The sequence below is a fragment of the Rhinatrema bivittatum genome, chromosome 6 (assembly GCF_901001135.1).
Source record: "Rhinatrema bivittatum chromosome 6, aRhiBiv1.1, whole genome shotgun sequence".
NCBI classification, from domain to species: domain Eukaryota; kingdom Metazoa; phylum Chordata; class Amphibia; order Gymnophiona; family Rhinatrematidae; genus Rhinatrema; species Rhinatrema bivittatum.
Window position 1 is genome coordinate 123,451,452 of NC_042620.1, and position 21,023 is coordinate 123,472,474.

Here is a 21,023-nt window from a genome sequence, read left to right on the forward strand (position 1 = left end):
AAGAAATTCTTACATGCCACATCCTTAGTTAATACTGGTTGTGAGGCATCACTTGGTGGTCCAACTCCTGCTTTATTTTCTGCGCTTACGCGGAATTCATATTCATTTCCTTCAGAGAGTCCTGTCACTTTGCATCTGAGGTCTGAAACTGGTTTCTTTGTTACTCTGGCCCACCGCAATCCTTTCTTTTCTTTTCTTTCTACATAGTAGCCTGTAATTTCACTACCTCCATCATCAGCTGGTCTTTTCCAGGTCAGAGTCACAGATGATTTAGTTACATTTGTTACTTCTGGTTTGCCAGGGGCACCTGGAGGGCCTAGTAGGAAAAATAGAAGAATTTTATTTATTTATATAAATCTGTACATTGTGTTTCAAACTTCTAAGCACATTTTTCTCTGTTTTACATACCATATCTATCCACCATTTTAACTGGTTCTGAATGCGCTGGTTCACCAGTTCCATAATGGTTCACAGCTGAAACACGGAAGATGTATTCATTTCCTTGAATAAGTTTGCTAACAACATGTCTGCAGGTGTCAATATTTTCAGCAACTAATGTCCAAAGCAGCCGGCTAGTTTCTCTCTTTTCAAGTACGTAGGAAGTGATTGGTGATCCACCATCTTCATTAGGAGGTGTCCATATAAGAGTAGCTTTTTCAGCTGAGACATTGCTTATTTCAATAGGTCCAGGAGGCCCTGGTACATCTAAAACCTTTACATGCACGTGTTCCTCTTTAGTACCAAATGGATTTGTAGCAGTGATTGTGTATTCACCAGAATCCTTTCTGGTTGCATATTTAACAGAAAGTGTGGAAGAGGTTGGGGCTGTATCAATCTGAACAATATCTGAAGGTCTGAAATCCTTTCCTGCCTTAGACCATGCAGACTGTGGAGGTGGTTTTCCCAGAATGCTAGTAGCAGTTATTACAATGGTGTCGCCTGCCTTAACTGTTAAACCTTCTTTTACTGTAGGGTCGATAACAATGGTTGGTGCTTCTGTAAATGAAAAAAATATTTATTGTTAGAAAGCAAACTAGACATAAGTATCATATTAGCATAGTTACACTAAATACAAATTTGAAAACAGATACTAACCATACTCATCTTTGCATATAATGGTTCCTGTAGACTCTGATGGAGGACTAATGGCTCCTGCCGTATTCTTGGCTTTAATTCTGAATTCATATTTGGCACCCTCAAAAAGATCATTTACTGTAAAAGCACATTCTTGAACATTTATATGATTAGCTTTCATCCAAGCCTTTGCTGGCAGATCACGTTTTTCAACAATGTAGCCAGTTAGTTTATGTCCACCATCGTATTTTGGTTCTGTCCAGATTAGAGTTACTGAGCTCCTTGTAATATTAATAACCTCAGGCTTGCCAGGAGGATCTAAAAATAAAAACACACTTGTAATACAGATGAAAGTGTTTTTTAATAACAAAAAAACTAATCATATTATTTTTTTTTTCTTACCAATTGGATCAAGTGCCACAATGGGCTCAGATGGTAGGCTTGGTTTACCTACTCCTGCCATATTGATTGCCATAACTCGGAATTCATATTCTAGACCTTCAGTTAACCCTGTCACTCTGAACTCTTTCATTCGTAATGGAGTCTTGTTACCTCTTTTCCATAGAAGGCTATTTCTTTCTTTGTATTCAATATGATAACCTACAAAATAAACACATGAATTGAATATGCGTTTTAGTATTATAATAATGTGCTTTTATATACATTATGGGCAGGTCGGGGGGCAGTTTCCAAATTATCTTCACAGGACCAAAGACTGCTGGTACTTTTTACCTGCAGACTTTGCACCAATTTTCAAAGCAGAAGTACACATGCACTTTTGTTTTGAAGCTTGTCATGGGGACATGTGTACCTGCTTTTTATGTGGGTACTTTTTCATTGAAAATACATGCATAGATTTGAAAATGCAATCTCAGGACCTCATTTACTAACCATTTTTCCCATAAACACAGAATGGGAGAAAAGCCTTAGTAAATCAGATCCTAGCTGTGTTATTTATTTATTTTTATTTGATTTTTATATTCTGGCTTTCAGCACTTCAAAGAAGATTACATTCAATTACTGTATATATTTTCTCTATCACCACAGGGCTTACTATCTAAAATCCATATTTACTAAGCATATTTCGAATGGGCACAAAATGGGAAATATCCTTTAGTGAACAGGCATATAAGTTTGTGGCTGAGGCAATGGAGGAAGTGACTTGCCCAAGGTCACAAGGACCTCGCTGACCTAAACATGCCCTCAAGAATGACTCCTCTCAATATGGCTAAAAGTGTGCGCATAATGGAACAAGTGTGGACTTTTAGCCACATTGAAGGAGGGGATTTTCAGACAGCTGATTAATGATTATAAAATGTTTTCTTTACCTGTGCAAATTGCTTTGATAATTGTCTTCTTAGGGCTTGATTTCAAAAAGCATTTACACGCTTAAAACTGGGATTTACACATGTAAATGCACAGTACCTGTGTAAGTGGGCTTTTGAAAATTGCTACAATATGGGGCAGATTTTCAAAAGGTTACGCAAGCCAGGCTTATTTTCAAAAGGCCCGGCTACACGCGAAAAAGTCCCAGGATGCGTATAAGTCCTGGGGCTTGCAAAATGGGGGGAGTTCCGGGGGATGGGTGGGGCAGGACCAGAGGCTTCCGGCACAGCAGCCATTTGCTGCTGTGCTGGGGATTGCGCACCGGCAGTCAGCCGGCGCGCGCAACTTACTTCAGCCCCAGGACTGAAGTAAGTTTTGAAATAAAAGAAAATTCGGCAAAAAGGTAGGGGAAGGGAAGGTGGGGGGGGGGGGGGGGGTAGGGAATGGGGAAAGGTTGCGCGGCTCGGAGCGGGCTTGGTGTGGGCTTGGCGTGCGCTCAGCGCACGCAAGGTGCACATCTCTACACCCCCTTGCGCACACCGACCCCTGATTTTATAACATGTGCGCGCCTGCATGCGCATGTTATAAAATTGCGTGCGCTGGGTAGCGCGCACACATGGACGCGCTCCCGCAAGTTTTAAAATCTACCCCTATATGTCATTGAATTGTCCATAGGATTTACCTGCATAAGGGCACTTTATATTGGTAAATAGCTTTTGTTACATTTACATGTGTAACCTTTTGAAAATTACCTGCTTATGGCCAAACTTTAAATCCCCCACGCGCATTAAAAGCGGGGCTTACATGCGTGGCCGGGCCTTGCGCGCACTGTGTACATTTTCAAAGGGGCCCGGCCACGGGCGTAACCCCTGGTAAATGCAGAACTGCTGGGCCTTTTTGAAGGGGCGGGCCTGGGGGTGGGGAGGGGCGGATCGGGACAGCGCCATTCATCACTGTCCCGGAGCCTCGTGCGCCGGCCGGCTTCCGGCACGCGCAACTTACTTCAGGTTGGTTCCTTAATTGGAGTGGAGTGGGAGGGAACTGTGGAAGGCCGGGCTGCATCGCTGCGTGAAATTTGCAGAATTGTATCCCCCCTTGTACGCGTGTGCATGGATAACAAAATCCGGCGTGCATTCGCGCATGGCCTAATGATTTTATAACATGCACGTGCTGGCGTACGCATGTTATAAAATTGGTGCATCCATGCCTTTCAAAATCTACCCATTAGATTTCAGTTTCATTCTCTAGTCTCTGGTTTTTACAAAATAGCTTTAAAATGCAAAACTACCTGTGATTGGTGAGCCACCAGTTTTTCTTGGATCTGTCCATGTTAAAGCTGCAGAGTCATGATGGATAGCAATAACTTTAGGGGGAGCAGGAGCATCAGGTACATCTAGAAATACACATAAATTAGATGGCAATGAAAAATAAATTTGACTACATACCAATTTTTTATTGATTGAGCCAACTAATATTGCTCATTTTGCTTACCAAATGGATGCTTTGCCACAACAGGGTCAGACTTAAGGCCTTCTCCAACTCCATATTTATTTTCTGCACTGACTCTGAAGGTGTACTCTGTTCCCTCATGAAGTCTAGTAACTCTAAAAGTAGTTTTTTGAACAGCAGAAGCAGAAGTCACCCACTTATTGGTTGTAGAATCTCTCTTCTCTAGGATATAGTTAGTGATTTCTGAACCACCATCATCTTTCGGAGGACCCCAGATCAGAGTTATAGCATCTGCTGTGACTTCTTCAAATTTTATTGGAGCTGTAGGGATTCCAGGTTTCCCAACAACTTTCACAAACACAAAAGACTCTTTACTTCCTGCAACATTCTTCAGTGTAATTGTATATTTTGCAGCATCATCTTTCTGGCATTCCCGAACCATGAGGGAGGTATTTATTGCAGTAGATTCCACACTGACTCTTCCGCTATCAGTTAGCACCAGATCTTCACCTTTCTTCCATGTTACAGACGGAGCAGGCTTTCCACTTATTGGGATTTTAAGGCGGAAATTACTACCTTCTTTTGCCACATAGCACAAGTCAGGCAAACCTCTTAAATCCATATCTGGTGCCACTATAAAGTAAAATGACCAAAATATTTTTACTGTGTATCCAAAATATTTGTAGTTGAAATACAATATAGAAACATATTTAATGCAATATGTTATCTAGTTATCTTGAACACTTGGGTAGCTTGCAATGCTCTATGCATGTGTATAATTACTAAAAGAGCACTAAACACCTGAGAAGAAAACAGTAATTTTTAAATAAAACATCACTGTCTGAGTATTTTTAGGACTCTTCTAAATGCCACACACCCAGATGCTCTCTAGCTTTTGCTGAGCATATCACAGAAGTTCAGAAATCGAGCGTAGATTAAAAACTGTCAGGCCTATCAAGTCTGGTTATGCTTTTTATGTAAAGAAATACCAAAAACCCTATTTGTGTTTCAGCCTTATACATGTTTTCCAACCACAAAGAGCCTGAGCTCATAAAATGCCAAATGCCTGATTTTTTGGCACTTTAATTAAGTCTAAATTTTGGGACCTATTTTCAGTTACATATAGGCTCCTAAATTTTGGGCTCAAAATAAGCACCTATATTTTTTAGGCCTCTAAAACTTAGGGGGCCTAAAATTAGGTTGGTTGGTGCTTTCTGACTATGGCTGCCTAATGCAGCCAGCACTTTATGATTTTACCCTGCCTTCCATGATAAAAAATAGTATCTGCTGGGTAGAATCCATCAGTCATTTGGCAACACTCATCCCTTCCGTGTTAAAAAGAAAATTTGTGTCGGGGGGGGGGGGGGGGGATCTACCAGCCCCTTGGAACTTACATCTGCCTATATCACTTGAAAAATGTAAGATGGGGAAATGCTAGCCCCCTTGCATCACCCTTCCCATCCTGGACTCTGATCACTTCCCCATGCCAAGACAGGAAGAAGAGAGTCTTAGCTCCTCTCAGCTGGGCTCAAGTTAATGTGGTTTGACAGCTCCTGGCACTTACAGTAAGTATGCATTTATTCACACAGTTAAGTAGCCTATCCCTGTCAGAACTCTGTATAGACAGTAAAGGGTTCCAGTAGAGAGGCAGGAAGAGGAAGATGAGGGGCTAGCAGTTCTCCCTTCTATATTTTCTAAGCTCCAGAGGCAGGCAGAGTATCAAGGGCTGGCAAATCCTTCCAGTAAACCTTTTTTTTTTTAATTGCAGGAGGTAGATAGGTTGCTGGGCAGCCAGATTTAGGCTTGTTCTTGCAATGCTTAGATTTGCCCACCTAAATTAAGTGTTTAGTGCTGAAAATCAGCACTAAGTGCCTAACTTCCTTTCCTCGAGCTGTCTCCACTCCCTTTTAAAATGGCTAAATTTAGGTGCTGAGAGCCAGCAAATTTTAAAATTGAAAAGTCTAGGTTTTCTTTCACCCTGACTCATACTTTTTTGAATACTGATATTTTTGCATTCACCACCTCATCTGGAAGGCTGTTCCATGCATCCCCTACCCTTTATATAAATAAATACTTCTTTACACTACTCCTGAGTCTATGCTCTCCAGTCTCACATCATGACCGCTTGATCAATAACCTCTTTCCTACTGAAAAGCATTTGTCACAGAGGTGCTCATCTTCATCTTTCTCTTCTCCAGAGCATACATTTTAGATATTTATAGTAAAAGACCCTGCACCATTTTGATAGCTTTCCTGAAGAACTGCCTCTATGTTGGCTATGTACTCCAAAGGTTCAGTCTTCAAAAGCGGACAATATACTTCAGATGAACCCTCAGCAATGATTTATATATTAGTATCACCATCTCCAATTTTCTGTGAGTTATGCATATTCTTATGTATAATATCCTCCCACTGGCTCTTCCTAATGCTTTATTACACTATGTGGCCACTTATAATTCAACATATCTGGTCACCATAGAGTTCATTCCTGACTAGAAGATCAGACAGTGCTCTGGAAGTGTGGGGCTTCTTAACAGGCTCAGCTGAGTGAGCAAGTGCCACTGAGAAGTTACAGTAATGTTCTCCAAAAGGTGAGTCCCAAAATTAGAAGAAAATCGTTGTGTATAGTAATACTTTACAGCTCTATAATCCAATGGCATATGTTTCAGCCTAGATGACTATTGTTTACAGCAACTTGTGAAACAACTAAAATAATTTAGTTGGTGAAATACAAATACAATACATACCGACATCATCCTTTGCCACAACTGTGAGTTCACTTGGTGAACTGAGTCCAGCATCATTCTGAGCTCTCACTCTAAAAGTGTATTCCTTGCCTTCCTGCAAGTCTTTCATTGAATACTGAAGATTTTTTGATCTCATTAATTCTTTCCACTTGTCTTCAGCAGTCATAATGTCAATAACATATGCAATAATACGACTTCCACCGTCACTAATAGGCTTTTTCCATGCAAGAGTACAAGCAGATTTTGATACAGCCAATGCTTTCAGGTCTACAACTGGTCCAGGATTTTCTATATGAAAGAAATAGATTTATAAGTCTCAGTCAAAATAATTATAATCAAGATTTTATTAGTATCAACATATGACAAATGCATATCATCTTACCAGAAGCTTTAACAGCATCACGTGTTTCACATGGTTCACCAATCCCATATTCATTTTCAGCTAAGACCCTGAAAAAGTAAGATTTGCCTTCTTCTAAGTTAGATATTCTAAAAGTAGTCTTTGGGCAATCAGTTGAGACAGTGGCCCATGCTTTTCTTTCAGCATCACGCTTCTCAACAATATAGTTCTTTACTGGACTACCACCATCAATAAGAGGAGGATCCCATGAAATAACAGCTGAATTTTTGGATGTTTCTTTAACAATAAGATTAACTGGAGGTCCTGGAGTATCTGTATAAATACAAACACATAGTAATATGAATATATATTACATACTGTACCCACATATATTTCTAGTAAACTGATTAAATATATTGATTAATTTAGCATTGTTTTATTGATATTTACCTAGAACTTTCACAACGATGGTATATGTCTTGATGCCACTGCTATTCTCCAAGGTCAGGATATATTTGCCAGCATCATACCGGTTTACATTTTCACAGTACAAGAAAGTATCATAGTCAGTTGTTTTTATTTCAAGTCCTTGTCGTTCTCTTATGTTTGCATTCTGTTTGGCCCAAGAAATCTTTGGTGGTGGACGCCCTCTTACTGGTACATATATTCTCATTGTTACACCAGCACGTAACACCAGTGCCTTTCTCAAATCAGCATCAAGATCTCCTTCTGGTGCAACTATTATTAGAGAAAAGATAATATTTACAAAAAAAAAAAAAGAAAAATATATTTCAAACTGCAAAATGTAGAGAAAACATGAAGAGATATGACTTTGGGAATGCTTTCCAACGTAAATTTGTAGAAAAGATTTGTGAGAGTTTGTGCTGGAGGTGTTTTTGAGGGGTATGGTATGTGGATGTTTGTGGGTTATGTAGATGGGGTGTATAAGAGAGTGTATTTTGTGTGAGAGGTAGGTAGGGTTGAAGAGGGAAGTGTGGGTGGGTAAGATATGTGTGACTGTATGTGTGGTATGTTGTTTGTGGGTTTGTTTGTGTGTGTAGGAATGTGTAAGAGTGTGCATGTGTGGGAAGTAGGAGGACTGATAGTGTAGGTATGTCGGAGTGTTTGTATGTGGTATGTGTGTGGGTGACAGGTGAGTGGAGATGTATGGGGATTTGGAGGGGGTGTGGGGTGAGTTATGAGGGGATATATGCTGTGATTGTGTGTGGACATGTGTGGAGGTGTAAAAGTGTGTGGGGTGGAAGTGTGGGAGTTGTGGGTTTATGTGGGGGATATGGGTGTGGTGAGTGTTGGATTGTGTGTGTGCAGAGTATGTGTGTGTGGTGTAGGGTATGTGACTGCATGACTAGAAGTGTGGGGTAGTAGCTGTCATCCTTTGTGAGCTGCTTTATTTATCTTTCCCTATGTCTGTCTGCCTGTGTTCATATGTGCCAAAGTGCTTGAAAAATAAGGGTGGGCAGAGGGGAGGAGCTTGTTTTTGGAATACAGTGGGGACCAGCATTCTTACAGCATCTAACAGTTTCTAAAAGAAAGCAATAGGCTTTTTATGTTGGCGGGTTGGTTCTCTGAAAATACTGAACCAATGTTTCTGATTTTCAAATTTGGTCAAGATATTCATATTTTTTCCTGATTGCCAAATTTGGTGAATTTCAATCTCTTTTTTTTGGAGAGTTATTGTGCCTCTGGACAGACTACATTCTATATGTTGGAAAGCATAAATTTGTTTAAAAAAAAATAGTTTGAATTGTAGTACATACTTAAAATGTCTTTGGCAGTATGTTTATCAGGAACGTCACTTGGTTCACTGTATCCAATTTTATTGACGGCAGAAACACGGAATTGATACTCTGTATTCTCCATCAAACCAGTTACAATATACTGGGTATTCTGTAGGTTTTTTGGGACATTGCATCTAACCCAGTTATTAGTATCAGTTCTTTTTACTTCAACCAGATATCCCAAAATAGGGCTTCCGCCATCATATGCTGGTTTACTCCACGAGAGTGCTACGGAACTGCGGGTTGTATCAATTACTTTTGGGAAGGCAGGAGGCCCAGGAGGATCTGTGAATTAAAAACAAAGTTAGAAATATTGCTTATTGTGCTATATGTCCAAAACTAGACAGAATCAACAAGAATTTTTCTTTAACTTACACTGAGGATCAGCAGCAATTACTCCTTTAGAGGCATCACTGGGTTTGCCTGGTCCGGCTTTGTTCAGTGCTGTCACTCTAAATTCATACTCTGTTCCTTCCTGAAGTCCAGTTGCTTTTACAGTTCTTTCTATGACAGGCTTCCTATTCACCTTAGTCCATGTGAAAGATTTGGTTTCACGCTTTTCAAGCATATAACCAGTTATAGGAGAACCACCATCATCTGCAGGAGCTTTCCAACTTACAGTCATATGATCCTTGGTTATATTACTAATTATGGGTGGATCACAACGACCAGGTACATCTGAAAAGAATTATTTACAATTTATTAAAATGATTCCAATCTTAATACACATACTGCTTCCCCCCCCCCCCAAGTAATCCATATAAAAAATCTCTTACCATATGGATTCTTAGCAATCACCGAATCAGTCATTATGGGATCCCCAATGCCATATTTGTTTTCGGCAGAAACACGGAATTGATATTCATGCCCTTCAATAAGCTTTTCTACACTGCAGCTGGTAATCTGTACATTTGCAGTGACCTGTGCCCAGTTAGGTCTGCTTGTTTCACGCTTGTCAATGATGTAATTAGTAATTTCTGCACCACCATCTTCAAGAGGAGGCTCCCAAGTTAGCATGGCGCGATCTGTGTATATATTACTGATTTTAACAGAAGCTGGAGGACCAGGTTTATCTGCAACAGATGTAAAGGATTATAGTTGAAGTCTGCGCTTTACGATGTTAAAGAAATTTAATAAGGCATGTTAATTATTTCTAACTTACCAAGTACTTTGAGTTTAAGAGTTGCTGATTTGGAACCACTTGCATTTTCAGCAGTAATGGTATAGTCTCCTGTCTCCTTCCTAGTAACACTGAACAATTCCAAATTGCATAGGTTTCTCTTAGTAGTGATTTTAATGCCTTCGGCTGGTTGAATAAGATCTGCACCTTTTTTCCAAACAATTGTTGGCATAGGTTTGCCAAACACATGGGCCTCAAGACAAACATTTGATCCGGCTTTTACTGTAATTAGGGATTTCATTTCTATACTCAGGTCTATTCTGGGAGGAACTAAAAGAAACAAAAATAGTGTTAAATAAGTTATATAAAAGAAATCACTACTATTAAAACAGAGCAATTTTCTTTTTTAACATTTAAATTTTTTATTAAACAACATCAGCATATGGAACAGATAATAAAACATCTTACAACATAGAAAGCCACAGGCATAAATTTTCAAGCCCTCTTTACAATGGGACAAACTTAAAAAAAGCTAATCCCCCATACATTAATCAGGATTATAACATATTACTTTACTTAGAAAGAGGGCAATTTTCTAACTGTCCAGATTGGGACAAAGGCCGTATGTACTATTTACCTATTACCTTTGCTCCAGTTCTCAAAGCGAACATATGTGTATTCATTCACTTTGAAAATTGCCATAGGTATAAAGTACACTTATCACTTGCCTTTTTTTACAGAGTAGAAAATGTAAGCTATGCCTGTGCTTTTCCACCCCTGATTTAAACATGCCTCCTCTCAGTGCAGCTTAAAGCACATGCGTTGTGGAATAATATGCAAATGTTTAGCCATATTGAAAGTGGGCAATTTTAAGATAGTCTGTTTACATGGATAAAACGCGTTCTACCCATGGAAATCATTTTGAAAATTGACTACCTCATGATACACACATAGTTAAATTTTATAAAAGCACAGAAACTTTTGTAATTCTTACCATTTTCTGGTTGGATGGTAACAGGATCAGATGGTTCAGAAGGTCTGCTAATGTTAATTGCTGTTTTGGCAATAATTCTAAATTGATATTGAGCATTTTCTTCTAAACCAGTAACTGTATATTCTTCAGTAGGTACTTGATTGGCAGCAGTATTGAATCGAACCCACTTATCACGAGGAAGTTTGCAAGATTCAATCAAATAGCCAATTATTTTGCTACCACCATCATGCTTTGGTCGAGCCCATACCAGTGAAACAGTGCTCTTTGTGATATCAATAATTTCAGGTTTACCAGGAGGATCTACAACAAAAAGAAAAGATTGTGTTTATTACATTGACTATTTCTTTCCCCCAAGCCTGACCCCCATCATTCATCCTACTTCCAGCTGGACCCACCATTCTTATCCCTCCCTCCACTTCCTGGCCTCCAAACTGACAGCTCTCCACTCCTTCCTGGCCTGGGATGACCCAAACAGACTCATTGGACCCACTGAACCCCCTACAGCTGGATTTTCAAGTAGCACGGCCTGTATAAAAATTCTCCCCCCCCCACCTTAAAGATGTAACTTTTGCTGGAAACTGATAAGGTTTGTTAAAAATATTTTAATTAATGCTTACCGACTGGTGTCCTTGCTGTTACAAACTCAGTTGGTTTGCTAGGTTTGCTTGCACCAGCTCTATTCAGAGCAGAAATCCTGAAAGTATATTCTAGACCCTCTATCAGACCAACACAAGGGTACTCTGTTGTGCGCACCGCTGTATCATTAGCCTTCACCCACAGCAAACTGTTTCTTTCCTTGCGTTCAATCACATAACCAATAACTGGACTGCCTCCATCACTGTCTGGTCTGTCCCATGCCACAAAAATACAATCTTTGTTAATCTTAGTAACACGTGCATTCTTTGGTTCACTGGGAACACCTGCAGAAAATGACATAAAATAGGATTAATATACTTGAAATTATTATTAGTAAAGAAAACACAGATCTAAAATAAACAGTCAGAGTATTTCATCACCAGTTGTTAAGGGCAGGAAGGGTAATTTTCAAAGGGCTTTCTGTGGGTGAAGATGTATGCTTTAGCAGCAGAAATTGCCCTTTAGAAAATTGTTTAACTGATAATACATGTAAAAGTACGTGCATACACGCTAGGCACAACACACGGTCTGGACTGATCGGGGTATGTACAGGGAAAAGGTGTTTCAGGGAGTGGAGTCTAGGTAGGGTTGGAACTTAACATGCATACTTTTTTATTTTAAAAACTAAGCACATAAATTCTTTCAACAAAATTATGTGCACCAAATAGTAAGCATAATTGTGTATACATAGCTTATTTTAAAGCAAAAGTATGTATGTTCATTTGTTTTGAAAATCAGTGTAAAGTTTGTGGGTAAAAAGTATGTATAGACTTTACACCAACTGAAAATTATCCCCTAAAAGGCTTGTTAGTATTTGATGGCCACTGTAGAATAACAGAAAAATAAGTTTTGTGATGTCAGAATAGGTATTCATATCACAAAAAGAATAGTGGCATCGTAATATATGCAATAGTCTCAAAAGAAAGACCTAGTCTTAAAGGGCCAGCTAATAACTCGAGGTGATATTTTGGTGGTGGTTTAGGGTTTTTGAGCCAGTTTTACATGCAGAGGTGTACGAACAGCACAGTACACCTCAGTGAAGATCTGACGTCATTTGGAGAGAGAAAAGTCTCACAAAGTTGAGATTTCTACAATGTTCTCTCATTCTAGCTTGATGGGCTCTATACCAGGTTACTATCAAGCTAGGGCGAGAGAACACTGTACAAATCTAATCTTTGTGAGACTTTCCTCATTCCAAATGACTTCAAATCTTCACTGAGGTGTACTGTGCTGTTCGTATGTCTCCCTCTGCATGAAAAATGGCCCCCAAACCCTAAATCACCACCAATACCTCACCTTGAGTTATTAGCGGGCTCTCCTATAGTGACATAAATAATTGAATACTGTGAAGGCCTCCCCAGAGGCTCTCTTTCTCTCTCCCCCCCCCCTCCCTAGCCCAAAATGCAATCTTTATCATACATTTCACACAGCTTAACACTAGGAAAAAAGGTATAGTTAAAAGCATGCAATACAAAAATGTTCTTCATTTTCATTAATCCCACCCCATGAAAAATGTGTTTTTATATAATGTGATACTATTACTATAGCGTGCGATATGGCATTAACGCCATAACACATTTTGAGGATGATCCTTATGAGTAGGTTGCTTTTCCAAGGTGCAGACCGCTCCAGAGCAAGACTAACAATAATTTCTATCTCAGTATGGGCACTTGTGATATGCATGCTCTGGGCCAGATTTTAATACCTATGCGTGGGCGTACAGCCACACGCATGCTATAAAATCCAGGGTCGGCACGCACAAGGGGGTGCACAATAGTGCACCTTGCACACGCCGAGCCCTTGGGGAGCCCTGCTGGCTTTCCCCCGTTCCCTCCAAGGCCACACCAAAATTGGAGTGGCCTCAGAGGGACCTTTCCTTCCGCCCCCCCCCCACCTTCCCCTCCCTTTCCCTACCTAACCCGCCCCTCAGCCCTACCTAACCCCCCCCAACCTTTATTTTATTAGTTGTGCCTGCCTCCGGGCAGGCGTAGGTTGCGTGCGCTAGCCGATTGCCGGCGCTTGACCCCCTGGCACAGCAGCAAAGGCCGCTGTACCAGAGGCCTCAGCTCCTCTCGCGATCTGCCCCCGCCCGCCCAGCCCCCTGCCCGCTCATTCAGTAAAGCCCGGCGCACGTAGGGCTTTTAAAATCTGCCCCTCTGTGAATAAAGAGTACAGGTTTCCAGCATTGTTAAATTGGAATTTTTCTGAAGCTATAAACTTATTAGCATCTCTTTTGAAAACAAAGAAAATGCCCTGACATACCAAATGGGAACTTAGCAACCATCTTGTCAGATGTAATAGGATCTGAAATGCCAAAACGATTTTCAGCTCGTACACGGAAAATATATTCTTGTCCAGGAATCAGTTTTCCAAGTCTGCAGCATGTTTTTGTAACTGACGCAACAGCAGTAACCCAGTCTCCTCTGCTTACATCACATTTCTCAACTACATAATTTGTGATGTTACTGCCTCCATCTTCAAGTGGCAGGTGCCATGACAGTGTGCAGGCATCAGAATCTATCTCAGAAATTTCAAAGGGTGGTTCTGGTGGACCTGGAATATCTGCAAAATGCATCAAGAAAATAAAATATAGTACTTAGCAAAATAAAATATGCCAAACCTAGCTGTACAGAAATCATGCTTCTATAGTATATAACTCACCCATAACAACTACTCGAATTCTCTGAGAGGTTACGCCAGAACTGTTTTCTGCAGTCAAACTATAGTAACCACTGTCTTTTCTAGTTACATCCTTTATAATGAGAACTGATGAATTGGGGGCTTTATGCACTGCCAGACGGCTAGAAGGCATCACATCTTCTTCTGCCCTCATCCATTTAGATACTGGTGTAGGCTTTCCATAAATATATGCCTCAATTCTAAGCTTCTGTCCAGCTTTAATGGTAATTAGTTCAGGCATTAAGATTTTTGGTGCCACTATACAATAAAATAAAGAATAATTATTACTAAGTTTTCACTGTAAAATAATCCACGTTAATTCAAAATCAGGTTAATTTTGTATATTGCTTTGCATAGGTGAAATTTCCCAAAAAGTGGTCTATAAAAGTGCTTGATATTTATTTACATAGAAATAATATTAAACTGTTAATACAGAAAATATCAGTTAACTATAATTACAGTGTAGCACAATTACTTACTAAGTTGCTCTTTAATTTCAAATAGTCCTTCTGCTTCTCTGGGCAAACTCACTCCTACAGCATTTCTAGCTGCCACTCTAAACTTGTATTTAACCCCCTCCTTCAGTCCGGCTACAATAATGTTCAGATCCTTCACAACAGAATACTGTGTCCACTTGTTTTCAGGCTGGCCTTCCTCATGATAATGAATAAGATATCCATCAATTTTAGAACCTCCGTCACGCAAAGGAGGTAGCCAAGATAATGTGGCACTATTCTTGGTAATCTCAGTCACCTCAAGTTTTCTTGGTGGGTCAGGTTCACCTGCAGGAATTAAAAAAGAAAGAAATAGGTTGGATATACAATAATTTAACAACATCAGTTAGACTGGTAATTGAACACTTATTCTGATTGCATAATCTGGCTGAACAAAGTCACCTATCGAGTTCAAACTACTTATGTTTGGCTAATTATTTGCTTATGATAATCCAAAGGGAAGCAAAAAAGCCTTGTGCAGTTTCAGTCCGTTAACATTTTATGGGTAAAAAGCACTCCTTCTTGACTCCGAGGATATGATTATCAAAAACAAAATGTCTAAATTAGCACCTATTATCAGAGATTAGAGATGTGAATCGTGTCCTCGATCGTCTTAACGATCGATTTCGGCTGGGAGGGGGAGGGAATCGTATTGTTGCCATTTGGGGGGGTAAAATATCGTGAAAAATCGTGAAAAATCATAAAAAATCGAAAAAACGTAAAATCGCAAAACCGGCACATTAAAACCCCCTAAAACCCACCCCCGACCCTTTAAATTAAATCCCCCACCAAATGACTTAAATAACCTGCGGCGGCGGGAAATCGCTCCCTGACCCCCGCTGGACCTCCAGGAACTTTTGGCCAGCTTGGGGGGGCCTCCTGACCCCCACAAGACTTGCCAAAAGTCCAGCGGGGGTCCGGAAGGACCTCCTGCCGTCCAATCGTGTTCGTCTATGGCCGCCGCCATTTTTCGGCGCCATTTTGGAAAATGGCGCCGGCTGAAGACAACAAGATTCAGTAGCAGGAGCCCGTTCCGGACCGCTGCCGTTCCGGACCGCCGCTGGACCCGCAGGTTATTTAAGTCATTTGGGGGGGGGGTTCGGGAGGGTGGGGGATTTAATTTAAAGGGTCGGGGGTGGGTTTTAGGGGGTTTTAGTGTGCCGGCTCACGATTCTAACGATTTATAACGATAAATCGTTAGAATCTCTATTGTATTGTGTTCCATAACGGTTTAAGACGATATTAAAATTATCGGACGATAATTTTAATCGTCCTAAAACGATTCACATCCCTATCAGAGATGTCATGTTGTGATATTATAATAATTTGATGTCCTATTTATGGTATTTGTGAATGTTTAATGAGTAAACTACTCTGAGCTTCGGCATAGCGTGGTACAAAAATGCAAATAAAGATAAAGAATCTCTAGAAACTACTGCAACTTATTTTACTTTTTTTTTTTTTAATGAAGTACTTTAAAAATGTATCAGTCAACATATCATGCCATGACTTTACCTTCCTCAAGATAATCCCTTTTTTTGCTTAAAATATTTTTCTACCTAATCCTAACTTGTAATACTTTGTTCTGTCTATGGTTTGCAGTATAAATAAGATCATGGCAAACTCCAGAAATGTCTCTCTGTTCACACGGGTTGATAAAAATTATCTCTCCAACAACTTTTTCTAAGGAGAACATTTCAGACTGAGACAGTTTTCCTTTCATAGACTAATTCATCCATGGCTTTCACTATTATGATTCATTCTCAAATCCATTAGTACTGATTTATATATACATATGTGTTTGTATTTTAAGCAATCTGTTTGACTTGAAAGCGTGCCATCTATGTAGGGAATTATAACAATAATGAAGAATATCACCAAAGAGTTCAACTGCTTCTGAAAGGTATTCTATAATTATCTTTATGGCAGTCATTTGGTGTTTCAGAAAGTTATTTTCTAGTTGCACCTGAGAAGCTGCTGGCTAATACGTCAAAATACAAGAGCTTTTGTAAGGGTTCAGAAAGATAAAAAAAATAATAATTACTGTATATGCAGAACAATGAGAAAGTGAAGTGCTCAAGATAATACTTACTTATTGGATCTGTAGCCAGGACTGGTTTTGCAATGTCTCTGGGAACACCAGAACCATATTCATTGACAGCAGTTACTCTGAAGAAATATTCATTTCCAGGTGTAAGATTAGCTACTTTAAAACTAGTTTTCTTTATATCTGCAATAACAGTTGTCCATGTCTTTCTGTCCACCTCACGTTTCTCCAGGATATAATGAGTTACTGGGCTACCACCATCATTTTCAGGAGGTGACCACGAAAGTTGACATGACATTTTTGTAACATCAGAAACAGTGAAGTCAGCCACAGGACCAGGAGTATCTATAAATAAATATAAACCAAAATGTAAAAGAATCTCATTTTTAAAAAATGCTTTATGATCACCATTTTCTAATGTCTGGCTACTCACCTAAAACTCTAACATTCACAAACACGGCCTTTTCTCCTGCTGCATTAACGAGTGTCAAAGAGTATTTGCCGGAATCATCACGTGTAGAATTAGGAATGACAAGGAAAGCCATGGTATCGACCAGATCAACCTGCCCCTTTCTGACCACATTATCGATACCCACTCTCCTCCAGGTAACTTTTGGTGCAGGCCGTCCTCTGATTATAGCAAACAGTCTGATGGGGCATCCAGCTCTGACTGTGACTATCTTTCTGAGGCTTGCATCCAATTCAATTTCAGGTGGTTCTGTGCATTAAAGAAAATTACAATATTTAAAATGTAAAATATCTAAATGTAGTATACAGTTATGTTAAATAAGTAAAAATTTAATATACACGTGCCTTTATAATTATGGAAGCTCCACTATACTATAATCATATAAGCATATAAATAAAGGTAAAAGTTACCAAGTATTTCCTTTGGAGAAACAGCTTCCTTCAGTTCTGCAGGTCGTCCAAGACCAACTTGATTTTGGGCTGAAACTCTAAACTCATACTCTTGTTTTTCATCAAGACTATCAACAGTAAATCCTGTATGAATAAGCTGTGCAGGAACATTGGATCTTTTCCATCCTTCATCAGGGATTGCACTTGCACCTTTAGGTCTCATTTCTACTAGGTAGCCAATTATTGGAGCACCACCATCATAAACTGGTTTTCCCCAGCTGAGAGTAATGGAAGTCTTTGTGCTATCAACTACTTTCAGATTAGTTGGTGGACCAGGAGGTTCTGAAAATGGAAGAATCAATGTTAAATAGAAAATAACCAATAAACAAACTACTAATTTATAATGTTATTACAGTATAAAATTCATTACAATACCTATTGGGTCTTTGGCCACCACTGGCCTTGATGGTAAGCTTGGTTCTCCAATTCCAATTTCATTTTCAGCCTTAACACGGAACTGATATTCATGTCCTGGGATCAGATTTGTAACTTGTTTACGTCTTTCTGGAATTGGGGTTTTGGTAACAGCAACCCATCTTAAGGATCGCTTTTCTTTCTTTTCTAGTATATAGCCAGTTATTGATTTGCCTCCATCATATTCTGGTGCATTCCAAACTACAGTCATTTCTTCTTTGTTTACTTTAGTGACTTCTGGTGGATCAGGAGGACCAGGTCTATTAAACTGTGTCTTAGCAATGATAGGCTTAGTTTCTGTTGGTGGACCAGTTCCTATCTTATTTTCTGCACGAACCCTGAAGATATATTCATTTCCTTCTATGAGATGTGTTACATGTGCCCGATTAATGATCACAGATGAAGAAACTGTAGACCAAATCATACGTGAAGTTTCACACTTTTCTACAATGTAGCTCTGTATTTCACAACCACCATCATCTTCAGGTGGTTCCCAACTAACTATACATCTATCAATTGAAATCCCAGAAACTTTCAGGTCTCTTACTGGACCAGGCCCATCCAGAACATTAACAGTTGCATATGCTGTAAAACTGCCAGCTGGGTTAGTTGCAGTAATCACGTATTTACCACTATCAGAACGTTTTGATTTTATGAGTAAAAATTTAGATGAATCAGTTGTTGTTTCAACTTTAACTCTTGGAGATCTGGTTAAATCTGTGGCATCTTTGTCCTTAGCCCAGGTAACTTCTGGTTGTGGTCGGCCTCTAAGTCCAGCTTCAAGTCTAATTGATTCACCTGCCTTAACTACTAGTATTCCAGATAATTTCAGATCAAGGACAGGTTTCTGTAGTTCTTCCTTGACTACAACTTCACTTGTCTTAACCCAGTTACTTTCACCTCCTTCATTCTTAGTTTGAACTCTAAATTGATATATTTGATTTTCTATGCATTTATCCACTATGTAGTTTGTTTCCTTGATGCTGCCTTTATGCACCCTTTCCCATTCATCTGAATCCTTTAACTTTCTTTCAACATGGTAAGATAAATTGGGACTGCCACCATCATAATCTGGCCGCCTCCATTTTAGAAGAACAAATGTCTTCCCAACATCTGCAATATGAAAGTTTTCTGGTTCACCAGGCTTGTCAACAGGGTTAATGGCAAGGATAGGTGTTTTAGTTTCAACTACTGGTCCTGGACCAACTTTGTTTTCTGCACAAACTCGGAAAAAGTATTCATGGTTTTCTATAAGGGATGCTTTTATCAAACGTTTAGTAACATCAGCAGAGAGTACTGACCATCCTCTTTGGTTAGGTTCACGATATTCTACTATATAGTTTGTAATTTCAGAGCCACCATTATCTTCAGGATTTTCCCATGCAACCATACAAGAATCTTTGGTGACATAACTTGTCTTCAAGTTCCGGCATGGTCCAGGTCTATCTAGTACATTAACAAGAACCACTCCTTGTGCTTGGCCACTGTTATTCTTAGCCACAATAATATACTTGCCATGATCAGCTCTAGTAGCTGTTTTCACTTGCAGATCAACATGAGGTAAATCTTGAGCCATCTCAATTCGTTTATCAGGTATTACAACTTTACCATCCTTAGACCAAGTTATATCTGGATCTGGTCTACCTTTCACTCGAGCAGAAATGTGAATTGTTTTTCCTACTCTAACAGTGATTAAGTCACGACATGTCACATCTAGCTCTACTTCTGGAGGTTGAAGAATATCCTTTGCCAATACAGATTCGGGTAATTCTCTTGGTTCTCCTTCTCCAACAATGTTAGCAGCTTTTATGCGGAATCTGTATTCATTTCCTTCAATTAAGCCAGGTACCCTAAAAGCACATTGTCTGATCAGTTCATCTTTATTAATTCTGTTCCACTGTGTAGTTCCTGATTTCTGGCATTCTACAATATATCCAAGTATAGGGCTACCTCCATCTCTGCTGGGCTTTGTCCATACTAAGTCAACTGTTTCTCTGCTCTTGTCTTTTAGTTTTGGATTGATGGGAGGTCCAGGTGGTGAAATAGGTCGTGAAGCTTTTATTGGGTCAGAACTGGGGGATGGTTTGCTTAGGCCAGCAATATTTTCAGCAAAAACTCTAAATTCATATGTATTTCCTTCATAAAGAGCAGGGACTCTAAACTTCAGATCAAGCACTGGTGTCTTGTTGACAGATACCCATTTTCCAGATATTTCTCGACGTTCAACCAGGTAACCAATTATTGGACTTCCACCATCAGATTTTGGTATTGTCCATGACACCGTTGCAGCATTTTCTGTAATATCATAAACCACTGGCTTACCAGGTGGAGAAGGTGGATCAAACATATGTTTAGCAATTGTTGGTGTGGATTCAAGTGGTTTACCAATACCAATTTTATTCTCTGCTTGGACACGGAAAACATATTCAGATCCTTTCTGAAGACGCTGAATCTTAGCTTTAGTGTTAGTACTTCCTGAACTAACAATTCCCCAGGTTTCTTTTTTGCTTTCTTTTTTCTCAACAATATAGTTCATTATAGGACTTCCACCATCATCCTTTGGAGGCCGCCATGAAATAACCATATGCTCTGGTGTAACTTCCAGGATATTAATAGGGCCAGTTGGTGGACCAGGAACATCCAAAACTATAAGATGAAGTGCCACAGTCTTGCTGCCAGATGAATTAGACACAGTAAGTAGATATTCGCCAGTATCTTTTCTTGTGCAGTTCTTGATAGTAAGCACTGTTGAATAACTGTCTGTGTCAATTTTGTAGTTGCCTTCTGATTTAATTTCACTATCATCGAATACCCATTTTGCGGTAGGAATAGGAATACCTCTCATGATTGCAGGAAGTCTGACAGTGCTACCTGCTTTAACAACCAGGCCTTCAATTAGCTTTACATCAAGTTCCACACTTGGAGGCACTGGAAATAAAGAAAACATATACAGAAATAAGAATATAATTTTCATCAAAAGATTTGT

General features: G+C 39.6%; 1 protein-coding gene across 1 annotated transcript in view; it reads right to left on the reverse strand.

The window, feature by feature from the left end:
• Nucleotides 1–21,023, reverse strand: part of TTN (titin) — a 509,207-nt gene that overhangs the window by 66,451 nt on the left and 421,733 nt on the right. Inside the window, 22 exon segments of the mRNA XM_029605898.1 lie at nt 14–316; nt 409–996; nt 1,096–1,392; nt 1,477–1,674; nt 3,689–3,793; nt 3,892–4,482; nt 6,597–6,884; nt 6,979–7,269; nt 7,387–7,674; nt 8,715–9,020; nt 9,111–9,413; nt 9,512–9,808; nt 9,898–10,185; nt 10,850–11,149; nt 11,467–11,769; nt 13,748–14,047; nt 14,147–14,422; nt 14,644–14,946; nt 16,751–17,050; nt 17,139–17,423; nt 17,585–17,905; nt 17,999–20,965. Of these exon segments, the coding sequence (XP_029461758.1) occupies nt 14–316; nt 409–996; nt 1,096–1,392; nt 1,477–1,674; nt 3,689–3,793; nt 3,892–4,482; nt 6,597–6,884; nt 6,979–7,269; nt 7,387–7,674; nt 8,715–9,020; nt 9,111–9,413; nt 9,512–9,808; nt 9,898–10,185; nt 10,850–11,149; nt 11,467–11,769; nt 13,748–14,047; nt 14,147–14,422; nt 14,644–14,946; nt 16,751–17,050; nt 17,139–17,423; nt 17,585–17,905; nt 17,999–20,965 (9,498 nt within the window).